The sequence below is a fragment of the Panthera onca genome, chromosome E1 (assembly GCF_046562875.1).
Source record: "Panthera onca isolate mPanOnc1 chromosome E1, mPanOnc1 haplotype 2, whole genome shotgun sequence".
Lineage (NCBI taxonomy): Eukaryota > Metazoa > Chordata > Mammalia > Carnivora > Felidae > Panthera > Panthera onca.
The window spans coordinates 22177362-22200504 of record NC_138352.1 but is presented as its reverse complement, the minus strand read 5'-3'; the positions used below and the strand labels follow the sequence as shown (position 1 = coordinate 22200504).

The window sequence follows — 23143 nt, the reverse complement described above, 5'->3', positions numbered from 1 at the left end:
GCTCCACGTAAGGGAATTCAGCATTTTCTTTTTTTTCCAGAGTCACGGGTATGAGCTCTGTTGCGTGGGCTTTGTGGCCTTTATGCTGCTCCTCTTGGGCTCTGGGTTAGTCCCAAGTTCCTGGCTGCTTCTGGACAGCAGAAGCTTCACCCACCTCTAGTGTGGAGGATGGAAGGGACCAAGAGGCCACTAGGGAGCTAACGGGACGCAGGAGTGTTGCGTCCAGCTGCAGTGACGGCCGGTGTTATCCTGGCCCCATCTGACAGCAGGCTGACTCTTCTGAATAATTCTGTGTTTCACCAGGACAGGAGGAGAAAATCCTCCAGGTTGGGGACCCAGGAGAAGACGGAGAGGTCCGGGCGAGAGGACCCGGGAGAAGAGCAAGCAGCTTGTCTCCCTTTCCTTGGTTATGAATTTTTACTATTTAAAGTGTTTGCTTACATGCAGAAACCTGACAATAGGATTCTAGAGAACAAGTCCTCCAGAATACTCGAATGTTACCACGAATGGTAATAGTAATAACAGCAAATATTTATTACAGTTTTTGTGGTAGTTTCCTACCAGGGAGGCAATGTAACCTTGTTGTTAAGGGCAAGGCTCCGGGGGCGCCTGGGTGGCTAGGTTGGTTGAAGTTTTGACTTTGAGTCAGGTCATGATCTCGCGGTTCATGAGTTAGAGCTCCGTGTCGGGGTCCTCAATCACAGCATGGAGCCTGCTTGGGATTGTCTCTCTCCCTCTCTCTCTGCCTCTCCCGGGCGCCTTCTCTGTCTCAAAAATAAATAAACAACAACAACAAAAGAGCACAGACTCTGTCTGGGTTCAAATCCTGGCTCCATCGTTACTCTCGGCATGGCCTCGGAGAGCTTATTTAACTCCTCTGCCTTGACTTTCTCATCTACAACACAGGGACGATACAAGGACTTACTTTATGGGGCTGTAAATGATGAAATGATTTAAAAACATGTCAACTTCCGGGGCACCTGGGTGGCTCAGTCGGTTAACTGCCTGGCTGTCGGTTTCGGCTCAGGTCACGATCTCACGGCTCGTGAGTTCGAGCCCCGCGTCAGGCTCCACGCAGACAGTGTGGAGCCTGCTTGGGATTCTCCCTCTTTCGCTCTCTCTCTGCCCCTCCCCTGCTTGCATGCACGCTCTCTCTCTCAAAAATAAATCAACTTTTAAAAAAATTATGCAAAATAACTAAATAAAAACAGGTCAACTTCCATTCTCAGGTTGGCACCTGACACATACTTGATGAATGTTTGATAAATGCCACTTGTTGATATTAGTCTATTGATCATAGATTTAAGAATCGGAGAAAATGGGCAGAGCTCATAATCTGGTCGGTCACCGGACTCCAGGCTTGCAAATAAGGGCAGGTATATTCTCCCAGGAACAAACAGGGTCAACAAGTGAGCCAGACAGGCACGTGACATCCGCTTACGACCACCGCCGGGCATTAACGTGGCAATGTCAGGCCACGATGCAAGGTCACGACACAGCATACCATGATTGTGGCCAAGGTCTCATGGAAGAGAGATGAAACGAGTGAGAGACCATTGTTAACACTGAGGGAATTCTGCAAGCTGCATTACTAAGCACAGCCGTTATTTAAACAATAAATTAGATAATGAGGCACCTGGGTGGCTCAGTCAGTTGAGCGTCTGACTCGATTTTGGCTCAGATCATGATCCCAGGGTCATGGGATTGAGCCCTGTGTTGGGCTCCATGCTGAGCACAAAGCCTGCTTGAGATTCTCTCTCTCTCTCTCTCTCTCTCTCTCTCTCTCTCTCCCCCTCCCTCTGACCCTCTCCCCTGTTCGTGTGCACACACTCTCTAATAAAAAAAATAAAATATAAATTAGGGGTGCCTGGGTGGCTCAGTCAGTTGAGCGTCCGACTTCAGCTCAGGCCATGATCTCACAGTCCGGTCTGTGAGTTCGAGCCCTGCATGGGGCTCTGTGATGACAGCTCGGAGCCTGGACCCTGCTTTGGATTATTCTGTGTCTCCCTCCCCTCTCTGTCCCTCCTCAACTCACACTCTGTTTCTCTGTCTCTGTGTCTCAAAAAAAAAATAATAATAAATTAAAAAATAGATAAGCTTACAACTAATTACATTATATTACAAAAAAAAAAAAAAAAAGGTAAGGATATTCAAAACTCATCATATCTGAATGATTTTTACCCACTCTGCCTGGGAAGTGGAAATACCGTGGAGGGTGACCACCACAAAGGTGGAAGTATTTCCACCACAGAAACGGATAGGTTTGTCTGGGTGCTTGTGCAGTTTTCACAAGGTGCCGGAGAAAAAAGCGTTCATCGTGCAGATGAAACTTCAAAGCACATCATGCCCATAGCCATTTACAGGGGCAAGAGCAACAAAGAAAACGCAAGTGTTCTTTGGCTGTTCACAGACGCTCACGTCACCAACCCACTAGTGAATCTGTGCCACGAGCCTTCCTCATTTCGTGTTGTCTTACTTGTTCAGGTTCACGTGGGCACTAGGGTCGCGACGGACCCTGGCAGCATTCATGAGCCCAGCAGGGGGTGGAGCCCCGAGGCTCGCTTGACAAAGAGGCGGAGGAGGGCCTGTCACCGAGGGGTGACAGGTGCAGGCGTGCGGGTGCCTAACTGCTCTGAGAGGCAGGGAGCAGACCCTGGTGCCCCCGACAGCACGCGGAGCTGGCTGGGTCCCGGGCCTCGGAAGACCCGGCGGGATGGTCAGGAGGAAGGAGGGAGGCGAGCTGTTCTCCCCGTGGGAGCTGTGGACGCGGAACCCCACCAAGACCACACTGGCTGACTCTGGGGATCCCGCTGGGAGGGGCCACGGAAGCACTGGGTGAGTGAAACGGGTCCAGGCTGGGCAAGAGGTGGTCAGAGTAAAGCCTGGTTTGCAAGTCTGCTGGCCTGGATGTCGGACAGGGAGAGTGCTGGGCTCGTCCTTGTGTACTGAGTGACGGCCTGCAACTGGCCAGTGTGCAAACAGGCGGGTGCGTGGCATTCCACGTGCGGGCGTGCACCGGGGTCTCACGTGGGAAGCACGGCCCAGTTACGGCATCAGGGGGAAGAGCTGCGTTCTCCCCAGCCTTGCCACCGCCCTCCTCCGGTCAGGAGCGTGGCTCGGGCGCTTCGTCAAAAGGAAGCTTCTTCCAGGGTTCATGTGATGAGTGTTTCTCTATACGAGGAGACCCTGTTGTAAGTGAGGGTCAAGGAGAAAGTGCCTCTGGCGAGGGGGACGTTCCTGCAGCGAGCCTCTGACCCTGAAGCCACACCTGGAGGACCCGTGCCCACTTGGCAGCCCGGTGTGTCAGCTCCCGGTGAGAAGCACGTTCTACGTGCTCAGAAGCCCGGATGTGCTATGCCAGCCTTGCTGCTTAACGGGGACCTTGGGCAATCGTGCGCTTCTACCCGAGCCTCAGTTTCCCCATCTAGGAGATACGGGGAGGCGAGACGGGAAGGAAATGCTCTCTAGAGACACTTCCCGTGCCAGGAGTCTACAAGCCTATGGAAACGCTTCTGCGCGTGCCCACTTTCTTTGGCGTTAAGGTGCTGAACCTCTCTGTGTTCGACTCCTGGCCCGGGAGGAATGTAGGAGATGGGAGGGGGGCACGGGGGAACCCCAACAGGTGCCTGATGCTTTACCCCGGCTCCATGTCGGGGGCACGTGGCCACTCAGACGCCCCCGGACCACCCTCCATGCGCTCCGGCCCTCACCTTGCAGCATCGCCGACGTGGTATAGTAGTTGAACGGCACGTTTTGCACCAGGTACTCCTCGGCGTCGAGGCTGGCCAGCTTGGTTCCCACCAGGACCGACTTGCCGACCCCCGCGGTCCCCACCAGCATGACCGGCCGCCGCCGCTCCAGGAGCCGCTCCAGGAAGTAGCACACTCGGACGGTCTCGCCCGTGGGCACCAGGCAAGCCTGCGGGGAGGACACGATGGGCAGGCTCGTGGGAGAAACAGATGCGGGGCGGAACGTTCCGGAACATTTCAGAAGAGGAACTCCCCCTGGCGAGGGGGCGCTGGCTCACTACCTGGGGCAGGGGCGCCTTCCTTCGCATGCACGCTAACACCACTCCGGGAGTTCATTCTCGGGGTGGAGAGATCCCCTCCCTCCTCGGCCAGCTCCGTCTGCCTCCCTGTGGCCTCTCTAATGCGCTTTAGAACCTTCTGCCCCCAGGATGCCGCTGGAGTCTGCGAATCAAGTTAGCTAGTCTTTACGGGGTTTCTGTGGCTTCCCTGCACCGAGAGTCTCCTCTCGAAAAGCACGTCGCTGGGCATGACTGGTTGCCAGCAAGGTTAAAACACTTGAGTGCCAATAACGGGCTGTGACTAGGACCGCTACGGATCCTTGGCACAAGCAGACATCCTTGGTCACTCGGCCACACTCACCTGCAGAGGCATCTCGGGGTCGAATTCAAACTGGGGGATGAGCTTGGACCAGGGCTCGAATTTCTTGGTCTCCGGGTCTATGTAGTAGTCAAAGACGGTTCCCTGGGAGGGAAACTTGACTGTCTTGAAATGCGCGAGCCACCACTTGCTGAACTCTTCCCGGTGGTCTGCAAGCTGCCAGAACAAAGCGGGTCAGGAGGCGAGGCTCTCCGGAGCTTGCGAAGCCTGGACAGACTACCCGGCCGTTGGGCAGAAGGTCGGGGCCACGAAAGGCTTTGCGGACCTGCCTGATGGAGTGGCTTCTCCAGGAAGGATGCTGCTTCCCTGGGGACCAGCCCTGATGAGGCGCATCAGTGCGGGGGCACGAGTGCCACCGCTTGACCGTGGGGCTGAGTCCCCCTGGCACTGTGCATCTGAGACTCTTCACGGGGTGTGAGAACACCGAAAAGAGTGGGGTCCCATGACCGCAAGATGAAAAGACAGATTGACCCCCTTCCTCCCAGACCTCAGAGACCCAGCAACTCCAGGGTGGCGGTTAGGGACGGAACGGATAAAAATGGAGGCTGCTGGCACCTGGGGGGTGCAGGGTGGTGGCGTGAGAAGAGCCTCACCTCCTTCTGTGCCTCAGTGTCAGCTGTGAAATGAGCACCCCAGAAAAGAGAACTTCCAAGGACTCTGAAGGTCTTCCTTCAAGAGCTAAAATTTTTTTTTTAAGTTTATTTATTTTGAGAGAGACAGGGACAGTGCAAGTGGGGGAGGGGCAGACAGAGACAGACAGACAGACAGACAGACAGACAGAAACAGAATCCCAAGCAGGATCCGCTAGCCAGTGCAGAGCCTGATGCGGGGCTTGAACTCACGAAACCACGAGATCGTGACCTGAGTCGAAATCAAGAGTCGGACGCTTAACTGACTGAGCCACCCAGGTGCCCTAAGAGCTAAAATTTCTAAAACATAAGAGCAGCAGAGACAAAGCTAAACTGGTCTTTCTGACGGAAGGAATAGGTAGAGATACGTGATTCACATACACGCGTGTTAGATCACGAGCCCCTCAGGGCTGCGCGCCCGGTATACTCCAATTATCTTACTATAGGGGCGCCTGGGTGGCTCAGTCGGTTGAGCGTCCGACTTCGGCTCAGGTCATGATCTTGCGGTTGATGGGTTCGAGCCCCGCGTTGGGCTCCATGCTGACAGCTCAGAGCCTGGAGCCTGCTTCCAAGTCTGTGTCTCCCTCTCTCTCTGACCCTGCCCTGCTCATACTCTGTCTCTCTCTGTCTCAAAAATAAGTAAACATTAAAATTTTTTTTTTTTAATTATCTTACTATGTCCAAGCCAAAACATGCCAGACACGGGCACATGGATGCACGCGCCCATGCACGCACCCCATAACATACCCGCAACTACTGTCAATAAGCCCATTCTTTGAGCATACAGACCTAGGAAAAATCCCCAAAAAGGAAACCTAAAAAGAGACCCAGACTGGACATTTTAGGGAAATGTTCCCGGAGGGTGGGACAGATGAGGAAGCTGGGCGTGTGGGCAGTGAATCTGGGCTTGCGGCCAGTGGGGCAGCTCACTTTGTTGCCTACTGGGTAAGTACGACTGAATTTTCTTGCTTTGGAATGAGAACGGAAACAAGTCCCGATACAGATGGACAGATCTGTGTGTTCTTATTCTGACATGAATTCAGATGAAGGGGGTGCGGGATCTTCTCAGTCGTGTGCTCTGCGACCAGAAGCCTTGGAGGAAAAAACCCATTTTTGACTCATGGATACAATCCTTCAAGATTTTCAACGTCCCTTAAAAACCGGATTGTAGATTTACGTGGAAAAACCAAGGCGAAGGTCACCTTTAGAAAAGAAAACAGGTTGCCGACTAATCTTTGACAAAGCAGTAAAGAATATCCAATGGAAAAAAGTCTCTTTAACAAATGGTGCTGGCAGAACCGGACAGCAACATGCAGAAGGTTGAAACTAGACCACTTTCTCACACCATTCACAAAAATAAACTGAAAATGGATAAAGGACCTGAATGTGAGACAGGAAACCATCAAAACCCTAGAGGAGAAAGCAGGAAAAAACCTCTATGACCTCAGCCGCAGCAATTTCTTACTTGACACATCCCCAAAGGCAAGGGAATTAAAGGCAAAAATGAACTGTTGGGACCTCATGAAGATAAAAAGCTTCTGCACTGCAAAGGAAACAATCAACAAAACTAAAAGGCAACCAACGGAATGGGAAAAGGTATTTGCAAATGACATATCGGACAAAGGGCTAGTATCCAAAATCTATAAAGAGCTCACCAAGCTTCACACCCGAAAAACAAATAATCCAGTGAATAAATGGGCAGAAGACATGAATAGACACTTCTCTAAAGAAGACATCCAGATGGCCAACAGGCACATGAGCAGATGCTCAACATCGCTCCTCATCAGGGAAATACAAATCAAAACCACACTCAGATATCACCTCACGCCAGTCAGAGTGGCCAAAATGAACAAATCAGGAGACTATAGATGCTGGCGAGGATGTGGAGAAACGGGAACCCTCTTGCACTGTTGGTGGGAATGCAAACTGGTGCAGCCGCTCTGGAAAACAGGGTGGAGGTTCCTCAAAAAATTAAAAATAGACCTACCCTATGACCCAGCAATAGCACTGCTAGGAATTTACCCACAGGATACAGGAGTACTGATGCATAGGGGCACTTGTACCCCAATGTTTATAGCAGTGCTCTCAACAATAGCCAAATTATGGAAAGAGCCTAAATGTCCATCAACTGACGAATGGATAAAGAAATTGTGGTTTATATACACAATGGAGTACTACGTGGCAATGAGAAAGAACGAAATATGGCCCTTTGTAGCAACGTGGATGGAACTGGAGAGTGTGATGCTAAGTGAAATAAGCCATACAGAGAAAGACAGATACCATATGTGTTCGGTCTTATGTGGATCCTGAGAAACTTAACAGAAACCCATGGGGGAGGGGAAGGAAAAAAAAAAGAGGTTAGAGTGGGAGAGAGCCAAAGCATAAGAGACTGTTAAAAACTGAGAACAAACTGAGGGTTGATGGGGGGTGGGGGATGGGTATTGAGGAGGGCACCTTTTGGGATGAGCACTGGGTGTTGTATGGAAACCAATTTGACAATAAATTTCATATATTCAAAAATAAATAAATAAATAAATAATCTGAAATAAAATAAAATAAAATAAAATAAAATAAAATAAAATAAAATAAAATAAAATAAAATAAAATTCACTCTAATAAGAAAAAAAAAAAAGAAAACAGGTTGGGTGCATCTTCTCCTTCCGCCGCCAAGGCCACTTGGAGCTCTGTGGCCAGTTAACGGCCACGCCATGGGCTGGGACACACCAACATCGCCTCATCCCTGTAACCCAGCACTTGGCCTCACCTCCACCATAATTGGACGCTAAACACAAGGTCACCTCTGCTGAGTCATCCAACAGCTCTTTCTCAGTTCAGCTCTCTGGGTGTCTCTTCAGCAGTGACCTTAAGGAAGAGGTGACCTTCAGAAATCCCCATTGCCTTTGGATCTAGACAGTCCTGCGGTCCCCCCTCCCTTTACTGTCCTCTGAACTTGACGACACTAAGGTGCACCCGTACACCATAGAAGACCTTGGGCTGTAACATCACCTCATCTGATCCTCCCCGGCTCCCAGGAAGCCTGGCGAGGGCAAATGACTCCTATTTTATATATGAAAAGACCACAACTCAGAAGGCTCCACTTCCAAAGCACATGGCAGAGCTGGGTGCGGAACCCAGGCTTCCAGTCTCCAGAGCACGTGCTCTCCGAGAGGTCACTTGCTTCTGAGAGGCCACTACCCATGATCCCCTGCAAAGTCCTTTAGGGAGAACCTCCTCCAGCACCAAGTTCTTTTGCTTTTGCAGCTGGCACTCAGGTACGGGCTGCATGCTGAATTCGTGCTTTGCTTTAATGACAGCTTTTCAAACATTAAGCACCACTGGTGTTCCTGACGTGAATTCTTTGGCCAACTTCCTATCTTGCTATTTACAGCGCTATTTTTGGTGTTTGGCTTGAATGCAGGTTGGGTAGGGGTCTTGGGCATTCCCTGCTGCTAAAAGCTTTCTCCCGTGTCCTTTCCCCATGTGCGAGCATGGCCACCTACAGTTTCAAGTGCTCCGGGACACCTGGGAGGACGCTTTCTCCTGGGCTTTTTAAAAAGAGTTGAGTGGATTTAAAATGTATTCGGACACAGAAAAATTGACTAAGAGTCTTCATCCTGACTGCCCCCACCCCGCCACTGCCTACTAAGCACTGAAACGGGGGAGAAGCCCGACAGTGGTTGCTGTCTGACATTTCAGCAGCTGAAAGGTCAGGGTGTGCATTTGATGGAAAGAAGTGACCTATGCCTTCTGGATCTCTGGACTTGGTGAGGTCTCGTCCACCCTGCCGGAGTCCTTGCCTCCAAGAAGCAGTCCATGGAGAAGCACCGAGGACTGCAGGAGGCAGTGTGAGATTCTCAGACGCCCAATTCCCAGTTTCAGGCATTGTCCTGCCCTGGGGAATTCCCCCTTTCCCACCAGGATCTGGAGAGGGGAGGGACAGGGAGAGGGAGAAAGGCACACGTCCCAGGAGCTTGGGAGAGCTGCTTTCTGAATGTGGACCACAAAAGAGCATGCTAGGGAGCGGAGGGAGGTAGGGTGGATGCTAGCAGCCAGGGTCTGTGAAAACGAAAGAGAAACTAGTTATTAGTTCTAAATTAATTGTTGGGGCGCCTGGGTGGTTCAGTCGGTTAAGCGTCCGACTCCTGGTTTCGGCTCAGGTCATGATCTCATGGTTCGTGAGATCAAGCCCCACGTCGGGCTCTGTGCTGACAGCATCGAGCCTGCTTGGGATTCTTTCTCTCTCTCTCTCTTTCTGCCTCTCCTCCCTTCGAAATAAATAAATAAACATTTAAAAAATAAATTCATTGCAAATTCTCCCAGCTCACCGCCATTTTGGATTCTAGAACATGGCTTTGCCCTGGGAGACTGACGCTTTTTACCTCTCTCCTCGGAAGAGCCCCACATCAACCCAGACTGGAAAGAGTAAATCATAACTCTCCACCCACCGTGGGTCTGTTTGACCCCTTGCTGTGAGGGGGGCACCAGACACTTGCTATGAAACTGAATATTCACGGTGCGAGAATATGAATAATAAGCACATAACGTGTGCCAGCACGATTTAACCCAAAGAGCTCTGCACATATCTGTGTCGGACGATCAGAACAGTATCCTTTCCTTGACTCCTCATGACCACCCTAGATGCTGTGCATTGCTGTCCTCACCCCTGCCTCTGTACACACGTGAGCAGCAAGGTAGAGAGAGGTGAAGCCATTTGTCCAAAGCCCCCCAGTATCAAGTGGCAAAGTTACAATTCGAAAGCAGAGTCCATGTCTGAAGCCCCTATAATGACCCTGCCTGATTGCTAGAGTCGGCTGTAAAGGACTGGGTTGCCCAACCTTGGAAGTGAGGTTTCTAGATAGAGAACTTTTCATTTGGAAGAAACTAAGCCAACAGAACGTCTGGGAATATAGGAAGGGTTAAAGAGTAGGACGCCACTGGGGCGCCTGGGTGGCTCAGTCGGTTAAGCAACTGACTTCGGCTCAGGTCATGGTGTCACAGTTTGTGGGTTCGAGCCCCGCGTCAGGCTCTGTGCTGACAGCTCAGAGCCTGGAGCCTGCTTGGGATTCTGTGTCTTCCTGTCTTTCTGCCCCTTCCCTGCTTGCACTCTGTCTCTCAAAAATAAAAAAAACACTTAATTTCTCTTTTTAAAAAGAATAGGATGCCAAGATACCCCAAGCCAACATCCCTCCCCCTAAACATGAGGCTACAGGGAGCCAGAACCATGAGATAAATACTGATTTGGTTTCCTACCCCTAGATGTCAATTAACCTTTGGTCCAAGCTTCTGTGGACAGTGCTGGCTAACACTCTGGCCGGGGACGGAGTTGTACGTGCTTGTTCTGGAACGCTAAAGGGATTCCTCCCTCTCAAGCCTCTACAGCACAGCATCGTTCCGTCTATAAAACACATCCCCTTGCAAAGTAGCGTACTTATACCGCCAGTTGTTCCAAAACACCGTGGCTTTCCACGACATCGGATGCACCACCAACCCAAAAGGCAAGAGCTCAAAACCTAGCCCGATCTCATCGGTCTCGCTCCAAAGGGCCCTTCTGTGGGGACCGACGTCTCTGGCAGAGCGACGGATAGATAACAAAACAGCCCGATGCCTTCAGATTGATTCTGACATTCCGCGGTCCTGTTTTCCGCATCTTTGCTGGAACGCTGGTTTTGGCCACGGCGGACTTGCACGTGGGCGTCAAGCCCGGCATCTCCTCTTACCTGATCTTGGGCCATTGCTCCGCCGAAAGCCCAGATGGCGGCAAACACGAAATAGAGCTCGTAGGTTTCCTTGGGGCAGTCTGCAGGGATGTCCTCTGCGGTCAGGAGACACTCGAGAAGGTAGCACAGCATCTGAACCATGCTCTGCTCTGGGATTGGAATCGTCTTCTTGAATCTGCAGGGACAGACCCAGAGATGCTCTTTGACATACGGGCTTCTCTCCTAGAGGCTTGCTGGACAGTCTCGGCACCCACTTGTTTTGGGGGCACTCGTGACCTGTCAGGATCCCTGGGATTACGAGGTGCTACCGAAGCCTTTGTTCTCACCGCCTACTTTTGGGTCAGCTCTCCCGACCAAGAAGGGGCCCGTGGTGCTCCGAGAAGGTCCCTTCTCATCACCCTTCCCTCCGATACCCTCCCCCGCTGCTCTTCCCTTCTCTGAACAGTGACCGCCCCCCTCAGTCCTCAGGGAGTACAGGCCACTGCGACGGAACAAGGAACCATTCCGGTTTCCCCGAGTGTCAAAAGCCCTCCCAGAGTCAGCGCAGTGCTGAGGCTGGTCCTTCCCTGCCTTTGGCTCAAAGAAGTTCCCTCAAATCAAACACACACACTGAAGACGTTTCCTCGGGAACCCGAGTCTTACGGGCGGGGAGGCAGAGTGGGCCCGGACAGCTGCTTATTATAGATACAATCATGACTTACTTGACGGAGCTCGTCTTCTGAAAATACGCCTCACTCTTCCGTGGCCTAGTTTTTGTACTTAAAAATTTGTTTTGTTTTTGTTTTACTGATTCAAGTTTGTAGATTTATTATGTGAGTGTGAGTGTGTGTGTGTGTGTGTGTGTGTGTGTGTGTGTGTGTGTGAGAGAGAGAGAGAGAGAGAGAGAGAGAGAGAACAAGCAGGGGAGAGGCAGAGAGCTGGGGACAGTGGATTCGAAGCAGGCTCCGGGCTGACTGTAGAGAGCCCGACGTGGGGCTCGAACTCACAAACCCCGAAGCCAGCCGCTCAACCGACTGAGCCACGCAGGCGCCCCAAGAGTCTGATTTCAAACCTGCCACGCTTAGGGTAACGAGGCCATGCCAGTACCAGCCGTTAAGACCCTTCCTGCCCTTGCTCTCCTCTGTCCCCTTTCGATCTGAGGGGTCAGAAGCTACAGCTGGTGATGGGTGGGGGGCGGGGACCAGAGGAGTAAGGAGAGAAGCTGTCGGGGACTCCCCCACCCTCGCCACTGCAGGTGGACGGCAGGAAGCGGGCCTGAGCGGGGTGGGGGTGGAGGTGGGGGCAGGAGAAGCCTTCCTCGTAAATGGAGTTTGGTTTTTAAAGTTTTCACATGTTCGTGACCGGAAGCAACAACACGCCTTCTTGCAGAATGACCAGAAAAGTCACGAATGTGGCCCCAGATTCCCTCCGGGTTGGGGGCGGGGCGGGAGCAGAACCAGCTGCACAAAACAGCTCTGAAGGCTCAGCGGGACACAAAAGCTGCTGTACCATCATCCCTTGTGCGGCCCGCTTGTTCAACGTGAAGACTATCGTGCACACGCCCCACAGCCTGGTGGTATCGGGGCCAACGTTAATTAGCACCCAAGCCGTGGCCGCGTTTCTTCCTCGATGGCCACAGAGTTAGAGGAGATCGGGTGAGCGGCCTCTGGATGCACAGAATACACTCAGCATCCTCACAGCTTGGTGAAGAGGCTTGTACACATGCTCGTATGCTTGCACACACTCATGTACACACAGACGCGCGCGCACGCACACACACACACACACACACACACACACACACAGAGTTTAGCATCTCTTCTTCTAATTGTCCAGAGAGGGAAATGGCCTAACTCTTAGAGACAGGTTGTATCGGGCAAGGGGCGGGGCATGCGGCAGGACAGGGGGCGCGGGGGTCCCTTCCACCTCGGCCCCCACGCCAGCCAGCTCTGCTCCACCCCGGGGCGCCACAGGCCAGTGAACCACAGAGTCAGGGGTCGTTCTGAGCAGCGGCCTCAATTTCCCGGAAACGCAGTCCTGGCATTTGTTGACTTGTTGAATGTTTGGGAACGACGGGTCCCTGAGTCATGTCGCCTCCCCGGCACCGACCTCGGATGGCTGGGCTGGGCTCAACTACGAGGCCAGGCGCCTGACACCCAGAAGGACGCGTCCACTGGCAAGAAAGCGGGTTGCAAACCTCGGACCGCCCCCCCACTCTGTGGACACGTGTAATATTCTCGCTGGAGGCAAGAACAAACATTAAACAAACATTAAAAATAAATAAATAGTCACCTTCCGTGTTTCCCGGCCTACCTGGTTCTGAGTGTGTCTAAGCAGGTCGGGAGGTACTTGTCAAACAGGATGGTGAGGTTGGCTCTCTCTGTCTGGACTTCCCTCCTGTCAATCCAGCTACTCACGGGAGGGTTCCAGCCCAGGTCCGTGGGATTGATGTACAGGATTCCTGGGAACGTCAAGAATTTGGTTACGTTTCCATAAATGCCACTATATTCCTCAGCCCACGGAGTTACTTTCTCTGTGTAGAAAACGTACAGAGGACTGGACTTCAAAGAAACAGAGGCCTGGCCGAGGTCTGAGAGGGTAAGTAGGGTTGCTACCCGATGGCCTGAGAAGAGCTGAGAGAAAGCAGCGTTGCCAAGGATCGTAGGGCCAAGTCTAGGCTCAGGAGGAAACCGGAGCCTGTGGACGTGACCTTATTCAGCAAAAGGGCCTTCCTTTGCACATGTGATTAGGGATCTCCTGACGGGATCATCTTAGATTATGTGCGTGGGACATTTATAAGCGTCCCTATAAGAGACAGAAGAGACAAGACACACACAGAGGAGAAGGACGCGTGGATATGGAGGTGGGGGTTGGAGTCATGGGGCCGCCAGCCTGAGCGGGAAGAAGCAAAGGCAGGTTCTCCCCTAGGGAGGGAATCAACGTCTGTTGTCTTAGAAGCCATCGAGTTCACGGTGACTTATAACAGCGGCCCTAAGACATGAATATATACAGAGAGAGACTATTCTCCTGCCCGCGTTCACAGCCTCAGCATGCGTTCCTGGAAGGAACTCTGGTGTTAGGGGAGACATCAAATCTGCTCTCCTGTGCCCCAGTCTGTGCCCATCAGTTTGGCCGTGGAGCCAGAGGTTAAGTTAAGGTATGAAGTTGTCATTTCTCACCAGGAGGTAGTGAGAACTTCGATGCTGGGTTGTCACCACTGCCGTGGAGGCTAGAACTGGCCTACAAGGAGCCTCGTTCCAGGCACTTCTGTGCACAGGACAGTTGTCCAGCTCAGGGACCCTTTCCTTCCCATCTCTGAATGAAGAAAATCCCATGGCCCTGGCCTGGGAGTGCCTGGCCACCCTCGTGGACACAGACTCGGGCTGGGAATCAGGTCAGAGTTTCCCATGATGCACGGGCGGCTCCCGTTCGGACCTTCCTTGGGAGACAGCCACATCACACGTGATGCCAGAGGCGCCTGTGTTCAAGGGCGCGGCTCTGCGGATTTTCTCGTTTCCCGGGGGATACCTGCTCTGGAGACCGTTGCTGGGGTGGCCGTGCGCAGGTGGCTGATCTCAAACAGCAGCCTCATCGTGGGACTCAGGGGGATCCTCTCGTTGCTTGCCAGGGTCAGCACCTGGCAACAGGGAGGGATACGCCAAGGTAGGAAGGAAGGAGTGAGGACACGTGATCAGCTGGGGTCGCGGGGTGGGGTGGGGGTCTCTGGATTTGGCTGATTATTCCTGGTAGGGATTAAGGACGATTATTTTCCTCTTTATGATAAGTATTTTCTAAATTTTCTACAAGAATCCTCTATCCCCTTTCCTATTGCCCCCCTGTGACCTCCATCCTTGTGTGTGTAAATGCATCCAAAAAAAAAATCAACTCTATAAAAAGTTTAAATGGATGCCAATGATTTGAATGAGCTAGACCATATGGAATAACAAAGTTATTAAAAAAAAAGAGTTCAGGGGCTCCTGGGTGGCTCAGTTGGTTGAGCGTCTCACTCTTGGTTTCAGCTCAGGTTATGATCTCACAGTTTTGTGGGTTTGAGCCCCAAATCGGGCTCTGAGCTGAGAGCGTGGAGCCTGCTTGGGATTCTCTCTCTCTCTCTCTCTCTCTCTCTCTCTCTCTCTGCCCCTCCCCAGATCATGTGGTCTCTGTCTTTCTCAAAATATATAAATAAAATTTTAAAAAATGAAAAGAAAAGAGAAGAGCTTAGGCTTCATTGAAATTGCCATTTCTTTTAAAGTAGTCCCTCTAGCGAAGGGGGGTGAAGGGTGGGCAAAGGGGGTGAAGGGGAGAGAGATACAGGCTTTCAGCTATGGAACAGGTAAGTCACAGGATGAGAGGCACAGCGCAGGGAATATAGCTAATGCCACTGTGATAGCATTGTATGGTGGTAGTGTTGTCGCTAACGGAGAGGGCTGTCCAGCCACCATGTCGTGCACCTGAAACTCACGTAACATCGTGTGTCAACTGCACTACAATAAAAAATAAGTAAAGTAGTCCTTCCGGGCAAGCGCACGTTTATTTTAATGGTTCTATAAATGTCGAAACCATCCCAACGCTTCCAACCCTAATGTACCTTCTGAACAAATTCAGGAGCCACCACTTTATTGGTACGAGATTTCCTGGTTTACGAAAAATAAAACATACTCTCCACGGATCAAGGTTTGCCACCATGGAGGACGCCCGACAGGCTCGGAATGTTTCTGACCTTCAGTGTCCTTATTTACAAGAGAGAAAAAAACTTAAGAAAGAAGATTTGAATAGATGACTTCAGATTCCTTCCAGCTCTGAGTTTTAAATTAACCTACATGCAGAAGATCGTGAAGACGGTTACAACAATGCTAAAAATGCAGTGAGCATGTGAGTACGCATACATTTGGTAGTTATGTGATAAAGCCGTTGACTACCTTATGGTGGCCATCATTTTTACAATATACACATATTTCAAATCAGCACCTTGCACGCTTTAAACTTACACAATGTTCTATGTTGATTAGATCTCAGTAAACCTGGGGGAAATTAAAGAAAAAAAAAAAACAACCCCTGTAGCAATTCCTTACTCGGTGCCAGCCCTTGTGGGGGATCGAGATTTCCAAATGGGCCTGGGGGGACTGGTTTCCTGGATGATTACGGATGGCCTGGGCATTTCCCTACGCCCGTGATACCTTGTTATCATCCATGACGGTGTTCAGAGACTCAATCCACATTGGATCTATGTCGCCATCCAGTAAGATCCACTTGGGCCCATCGTGGGTGATGTTGGCAAGCTCCCGCATGATGGAAGAGAAGAGTCCTGAAAGGAAGTACGGACAGCTTACCATCCACCTCATCATCAGTCCTATTTCTCGTCAGACAGCCTTTCCCTCTTGGCTACGACACCCAGAAGAAGGTGTAAATGGAAGAGACAGGTCAGGACTGGATTTGGATTTTGATCTATGGAAAATCTGATAGTGAGTGCTAAGATGCTCCTTTCTCTGTGCTTCTGTCTGACTTTTAAGAACAAGGGCAAAATGAAAACAAAATCTGATGGTCTGGCTTGGGTGACGAGGGGCCCTAAGAATCATTTCAATAGGCAACTGGGACATGACAGAATTACCTTAAAGCTTTTTAGGTAAGGTTTCATCTTTTCTGATTACAGCCCAGGCTTTGAGAGAAGGGCCAATGTGAATCTAACTGGCATCACACAAAATTTATCTCTTAATTTGTAAAGAATCTATTTTCGTGATATTAAGCTTTCCTAATCAATAACGTGGTATGTGTTTTTCATTTCTTCCAACGTTTCTTCGTGTTCCTTCATAAAGTTTTACAGTATTTTCATTCGATGCACCTCTTTGGCTAAATGTATTCCTAAATAATTCATAGTTTTATTGCTATTGTGAATGGAATTTTTTTTTTCTGTATTGCCCTTTTCAGCCAGCACAGAGAAAAGCTATCGAATTCTATGTATTTATTGTATGCTTAGTTACCTTCAGTAAATTTTTTAATTTTTTTTTTATTTTTTGAAAGAGAGAGAGAGAGACAGACAGACAGACAGAGCACATGCAGAGGAGGGGCAGAGAGAGAGGGAGACACAGAATCCAAAGCAGGCACCAGGCTCTGAGCCATCAGCACAGAGCCCGATGCTGGGCTCAAACCCACAGACTGTGAGATCATGACCTGAGCCGAAGTCAGATGCTTAACTGACTGAGCCACCCAGGCACCCCTTTAGTAAATTTTCATATTAATTTTAGTGATTCTTTTTTTTCAAAATGTCTCCTGAATTTTCTAGGTACAAAGTTGTATAATCAGCAAGATAATTATTTTTTTCCTTTCCTCTAACTTATACTATCTATTCCATTTTCTTGTCTTACTGCATTGTCTACAATCCCACACCAAGCCATGCTGAATAATAAGGTTGGTAATCGTTCTCCCTGTATTATCCCTGATTTTAATGGAAATGGCTTTAGTTCCTCATCATTCAGAATGCCTTTGTCCCCTCTTTTGGCTTTAAAGATTTATTGATAAAGATTTAGATTTATTATATTTAAGGGATTTCCTTCTATTCCTATTTTACTTAGAATTCTTAAATTAGGGGGGCGCCTGGGTGGCTAAGTCAGTTAAGCGGCCGACTTCGGCTCAGATCATGTTCTTGCAGTCCGTGAGTTCGAGCCCCGCATCGGGCTCTGTGCTGACAGCTCAGAGCCTGGAGCCTGTTTCAGATTCTGTGTCTCCCTCTCTCTGACCCTCCCCCGTTCATGCTCTGTCTCTCTCTGTCTCAAAAATAAATAAACGTTAAAAAAAAATTTAAAAAAATTAGGAACAGCTACTGAATTTTTAGCGCCTGTTTACTTTGATAGAGAGAGCGAGTGAGCGAGTTGGGACAGGGCAGAGAGAGAGAGAGAGAGAGAGAGAGAGAGAATATCTTAAGCAGGCTCCGTGCTCAGCATGGAGCCCAACACAGGGCTCAATCCCACAACCCTGCTAGGATCATGACCTCAGCCAAAATCAAGAGTTGGACGCTCAACCAACTAAGCCACCCAGGTGCCCCCTGAATCTATATTAGTAAGTGAAATTGGGCTGTTTTTGGTTCTACATAAAGTTGATATCAAGGTTATTCTGGTTTTATAAAATGAACTGAGAGGTGTCCTTTTTTATCATTTTGGAATTTTTTTTCCCCGTTCTTTTTAAATTTTCCTTTTCACCCATTTACTCGTTTTCTGTTTCCTGTTGAGTAAACTTCCTTCATATTATAATTTGCTAAAGGATCATTTTTCTCCTAGTTTTCCTAACATGTATCATATAATTAAGTGATCTCTTCCATTTTAATCTTTATTTGCTCTTACAGCTACTAATTCTTAATCAGCTACATTTTACTCTTTTTCCTCCCATCAATCATGCTCACAGCGGGCTTCTGGTCTTTACAAAGAATCCATAAGCACGTTTTATTTATCCTATAATTTCTTTGTTCCTTCCCATTAATTTCAGATTGTATCTTTATTAAGTTTCTTCTTCCCCGTTCTCTTCAGCTTCAGTCTATCAGTCTGAATAATTTCTTATGATAGACACTGACTTCCTTCATTTCTAGACCACCTTCAAAAATAAAAGTCTAGAGCTCCTGTCTGTTGGTTTCAGACATGACCCTGTTGTTTTCTGTATGTTCTTTTTACTGCTTCTGAGAAGGGATGCCGTGTATTTTTTTTTTTTTTCTTTCATCTAGGGGTTAAGTGAGCATCTCCTGATGTGTAAGCAGCACAATTATTTTTGGCCACTTTCTTGTTGTCTGTTTCTACTTCTATTGCATTATTATCAGACAATGTGGCTTGGAAACAGATACTTTTCAATTCACTGCAGTTTCTTCTGGACCCAATTAAACTTCAAATTTTTGTAAATGTCCCATGAACCGACCAAGAACAGAATATTTTCTACTTACAAGATGCCTATGTTCTAAAACTAGGTGTTATATTGAGTTTGATGATGTATTTTTTTCAATTTCTCTCAGAGTATGCTTATTTTTCTGTTACAGGATCTATCTAGTTTTGAACAAGAGAAAGTAATGTTATCTATCACATTTCTATTTTTATCAAGCTTCCCTAGAAAATGTTAAAATGTTGCCTTCCATCTACATGGACGTTCCTTTTTCATGAATACAGATTTATGATTATTATAAATCTTCCTTGCCAACGTCTCCAGATTTGATGAATACTGTATGTTTAATAAAATTTTAATTAAAATTCCCACAGAGCTTAAAGTCTGAATTATATTATGCGAGCTTAAATTTAATACGGAATACTAAGTGCCTGGGACCAGCCAAGAAAATTACAAGAGAATATTGAGGAGACTTATGTCATCAGACATTAAAATGTTATAAAATGATTATGAACAAGGGTGCCTGGGTGGCTCAGTCAGTTAAGCGTCCGACTCTTGGTTTCAGCTCAGGGCATGATCTCACAGTTTGTGAGTTTGAGCCCCACATAGGGCTCTGTGATGACAGCACCGAGCCTGCTTGAAATTCTCTTTCTTTCTCTGCCCCTCCCCCGCTGTTTCTCAAAATAAACAAACAAACATTAAAATGACTGTGAACGGAGTAGAATCATAATTTGTATAGGATTAGATAAATAACGAGTGGACAGAATAGAAAACTCAGAATCGGATCCCGGCGTATAAAACAGGCTGGTATTTACATTCAGGAAGAAAGGATGGTTTGCTTAATGAGCGGTCCTGCCACTTTCAATTATCCATTTGGAAGAAAATAAAGTTGATTCTCTATCTTACCTCACACCAAGCTCCAAAATAAATTCCAGATGGATAAAAAAAAAAGGTTCATGTAAAAATAATGTTTAGGACCACATTTATGATACTGTATCTACTGCTGAGCATGAGAGAGCGTAATAAACCAAACAGGAATCCCAGGTGCTAAAAAGAATGGGCAGACAAAATTCTGTCTTTTAAAAAGTGGATGGTAAATATGTCATGAAGTGCCTGTAGACAAATGGTAGAAACCATTAGCAATGCACCCAACAGACACAGGGGTAATATCTCTGACGTATAAAGAATGCGTACAAGCAGAGAAGAAAATCGTAAGTGGAAAGAAAATCACAAGAGTCCGTTACTAAGGCCGGTAAGGAGGAAAAAATGCTAAGCCTCATTAAGGGTCAGTGAAATAAAAATCGGACAGGTTGCCCATCAAACCCCCTTGTTCTAGGCCCCTGACTGAGGGCCCTAAACGAGAGGAATCCAGGCAGCCAGACCATGATGCAGTCAGACATTGAGACAGGAGGAGGGAGCTGAGAGGTCCTCATTCTGGAAGCCACGTGGGTTTTACAAAGAGGTCCTATGGGCTCAGAGTTTTCTTTTCAGCTCTCTCCCAGTGACAGTGCCTCCTTCTGGCATCTACCAGTGATTCTTAAATCTTAGAAGGCGACCCCGGGCTTAGTACTAAGCGAACTGGGATTTGGGACCCTTCGAATCCCTAGAGACGGGATCGTGGTTCTGGGTCCCGCCCGCGGTGGTGATGAATGGCGTCTTCTGTAGTGATGTCTCCCCATCACTCCTGGGGCTGTGCCGATAGGAACAGGTGTTCACTGTGAGACGCTACAGCATTTTGGGGAATGAGCTGCGGGCCTCCCCATCCCTCCCGCGTATTCATTCCACCTGCCAAGCAATGAGCGGACTCCGACTTGTGCTCTAAAGTCTCAGAACCCTGGCTGAGAATGCCTGCCTCGTCTCTCCTCTTTCGATGCCCTCTCTCACGGAGCAGCTGGAAGGGTCCCCAAGGAAAGAGACTATCCCAAGGGCTGAGGTTCCCCTCCGAGCCCACATCAGTGCCTTCCTTTCTCTGATTCTTTTCACCTCCTTCTCCCACTCCGTACAGAGCGGGCCAGCGTCCTTCCCTCTGAAGTTTGCCCCTGGCTGTAGACTCAAGCCTGCCCATGGTCTTACCATCCTTCCATTCTCTGGTAGCTGGATTGATGACACCAAAGAGCTCATCGTTTGTGACTGCTTTGGGGTTGAGGTCCACCCAGACGGGGCGACGCTTCATGATCTGATGGGTCTTGTGCAAGGATTTGAGCACCTGAGACTTGCCGGACCCAGCATTGCCCACCACGAACACCGAGTGCCGCACTGCCAGGAGCTCCTCCAGCTGGGCCACCTGGGGAGACACGACGTTATCAGCCAAAGGGACCAACCTCTGCACTTGCATCCCAAGCGCTCATCCGTGGGGCCAGGCTGGTCCCCAAGGTGAGACCCGATGTCAACAGAGGAAGGGATCCGAGCGAGGGGTCCTAAGTGTGGGGGCAACATACTTGCTCGTCATTCAGTCGTATAATTATTAGTCACCAACTAAGTGCTGGAGAGTGGGGCAGGCGGAGGGAGGTTCAGAGAGGACGTCCCTGGCCTCCTCCGTGAGCTTCTAGGCTAATGGGGAAGCATAATGGTTTGCCGTGATCGAGGGATTTGTGAAGTGCCATGGGAACAGATAGGAAGAAACAGTTGATTTTGTACAGATAGAGGGAACAAGAAAGGCTTCACAGAGGAGGGGGGATTTGAACTGGGCTCCAGGGGTGGGTTTGCCAAGAAGATGAATAGTGGGGGTGGGGGGAATATTCCAAGCAGAGGTAAGGGTACAGACAAAGGCTTGTGGTGTGACAGAGCACGATGTGGGTGGCCAGATGTTTTGATGAGCCTGGAGTCAAGGAGTCCCTTGGGGACAACGGTGGCACTGGAGCCCTTACGGCTCTTGTTCTGGCTTGCCTCCAGCCTGGCCTTTCCACACCGTTGTGGGGGTACATCCCCTGGAATGAAAATCTGATCACGTCACTGCCATCACTCTGTCCCTTTAGTGGCTCTCCAGAGCTTTGGTGAGGAAACCCCAAATCCTCAGACTGGCTGACGAGGTCCTTTTGCAGACGGGCCCAAGTCAGCTTCCGGCCCATCTCCCCTCCCCCCAGCACGCACATTCCAAGGAGACAACTGGGATTCTTTAACGATGTTCTTTCCCGAGTCTGCACCTTTCAAGACAAGGGTACTTTTGATTCAGACCTTCTCCTGCTGCTTCTGCCCAGACCTGGACGTCCCCCAGCCTGTAGGTACCTACATTCTGGTACTCATCAGTGCTGCAGGGGTTACTCCTCTCCCTATGAGATTCTAAGCCCATTGAAGGCAGGCTAGGAGGGATTTCTCATCTTTTTTAAAAAAAGTTTTTAATGTTTATTTTTGAGAGAAAGAGGGAGGGAGAGAGAGAGCGAGCAGGGAGGGGCACAGAGAGAGGGAGACCCAGAATCCGAAGCAGGCTCCAGGCTCTGAGCTGTCAGCACAGAGCCCGACGCGGGGCTTGAACTCACAAACCATGAGATCATGACCTAAGCCGAAGTTAGATGCTTAACCGACTGAGCCACCCAGGCACCCCATGAATTTATCTTTTTACTTCCAGTGTCTAGCAGAGAATCTGGCAAACACCAAGCATTGAACAAGTATTTGCTGAAAATGGGAAGGATGGTTGGAAGGGCCGGGCAGCCCCTATTGTGAAAGGTCTTATACATCTTGGGCTAAGATGTTCAAACTTTAATATAGATCAAGCGTATTTTATTAAAAAATTTTTTTTAAGTGTATTTATTTTTGAGAGGGGGGCGGGGCAGAGAGAACATTGAGCAGGGGAGAGACAGGGAAAGAGGGAGAGAGAGAATCCTAGGCAGGCTCTGCACCGTCAGCATGGAGCCTGATGTGGGGCTTGATCTCATGAACTGTGAGATCATGACCTGAACTGAAGTCGGACACTCAACTGACTGAGCCACCCAGGCACCTCTAGATCAACTATATTTTGCACTGTAAGATCCTTAATGGCTGAGTTAAGTGAACCGAAGAGGTAATGTACTGGATATTGACACAACAGTTGAACAATACAAAGATTTTTCCCCATACGTTTTATTTCCCGTTTTTCAAAAATGATAAAAAGTAATTGCTCTAATTTTTTTTTTTTTTAATTTGAGAGAGACAGAGAGAGCACAAGCAGGGGAGAGGTGCAGAAGGAGACAGGAAGAGGGAGAGAGGAAGACAGAAGAAGAGGGAGGGAGAAGGAAAAGAGAGAGACAGGGAAGGAGGGAGGGAGAATCTCAAGCAGCCTCTACACTCAGTGCAGAGCCTGACGCAGGGCTCAGTCCCACAACCCTGGGATCATGACCTGAGCCGAAATCGAGAGTCAGATGCTTAATGGACTGAGCCACCCAGGAGCCCATAATTTGTCTATTTTAAACCAATTAAGTGATACAGGTGTTAAAATGAGTTCTGGGGGATCAGGAGGAGAGTGGCACTACTGAGCTCACTATAAAGGTAGCGGATGAGTGGCTGTTTGGGGAGCAAGATGATTAGCTTCCACTGTGGCAGACTGATTTACTGAGATACTGAGTTTTGCTCTCCATGGAAT

At 49.2% G+C, this 23143-nt stretch overlaps 1 protein-coding gene across 1 annotated transcript in view; it reads right to left on the bottom strand.

Moving 5' to 3' along the window:
* The window catches only part of DNAH9 (dynein axonemal heavy chain 9), a 329272-nt gene that overhangs the window by 165369 nt on the left and 140760 nt on the right, over positions 1-23143 (bottom strand). The window contains exons 32-38 of the mRNA XM_078437738.2: positions 20662-20872; positions 15909-16036; positions 14260-14368; positions 13045-13192; positions 10753-10927; positions 4389-4562; positions 3711-3918 (exon numbers count right to left, since the gene is read on the bottom strand). Of these exons, the coding sequence (XP_078293864.2) occupies positions 3711-3918; positions 4389-4562; positions 10753-10927; positions 13045-13192; positions 14260-14368; positions 15909-16036; positions 20662-20872 (1153 nt within the window). The remainder of the gene's footprint in view (positions 1-3710; positions 3919-4388; positions 4563-10752; positions 10928-13044; positions 13193-14259; positions 14369-15908; positions 16037-20661; positions 20873-23143) is intronic.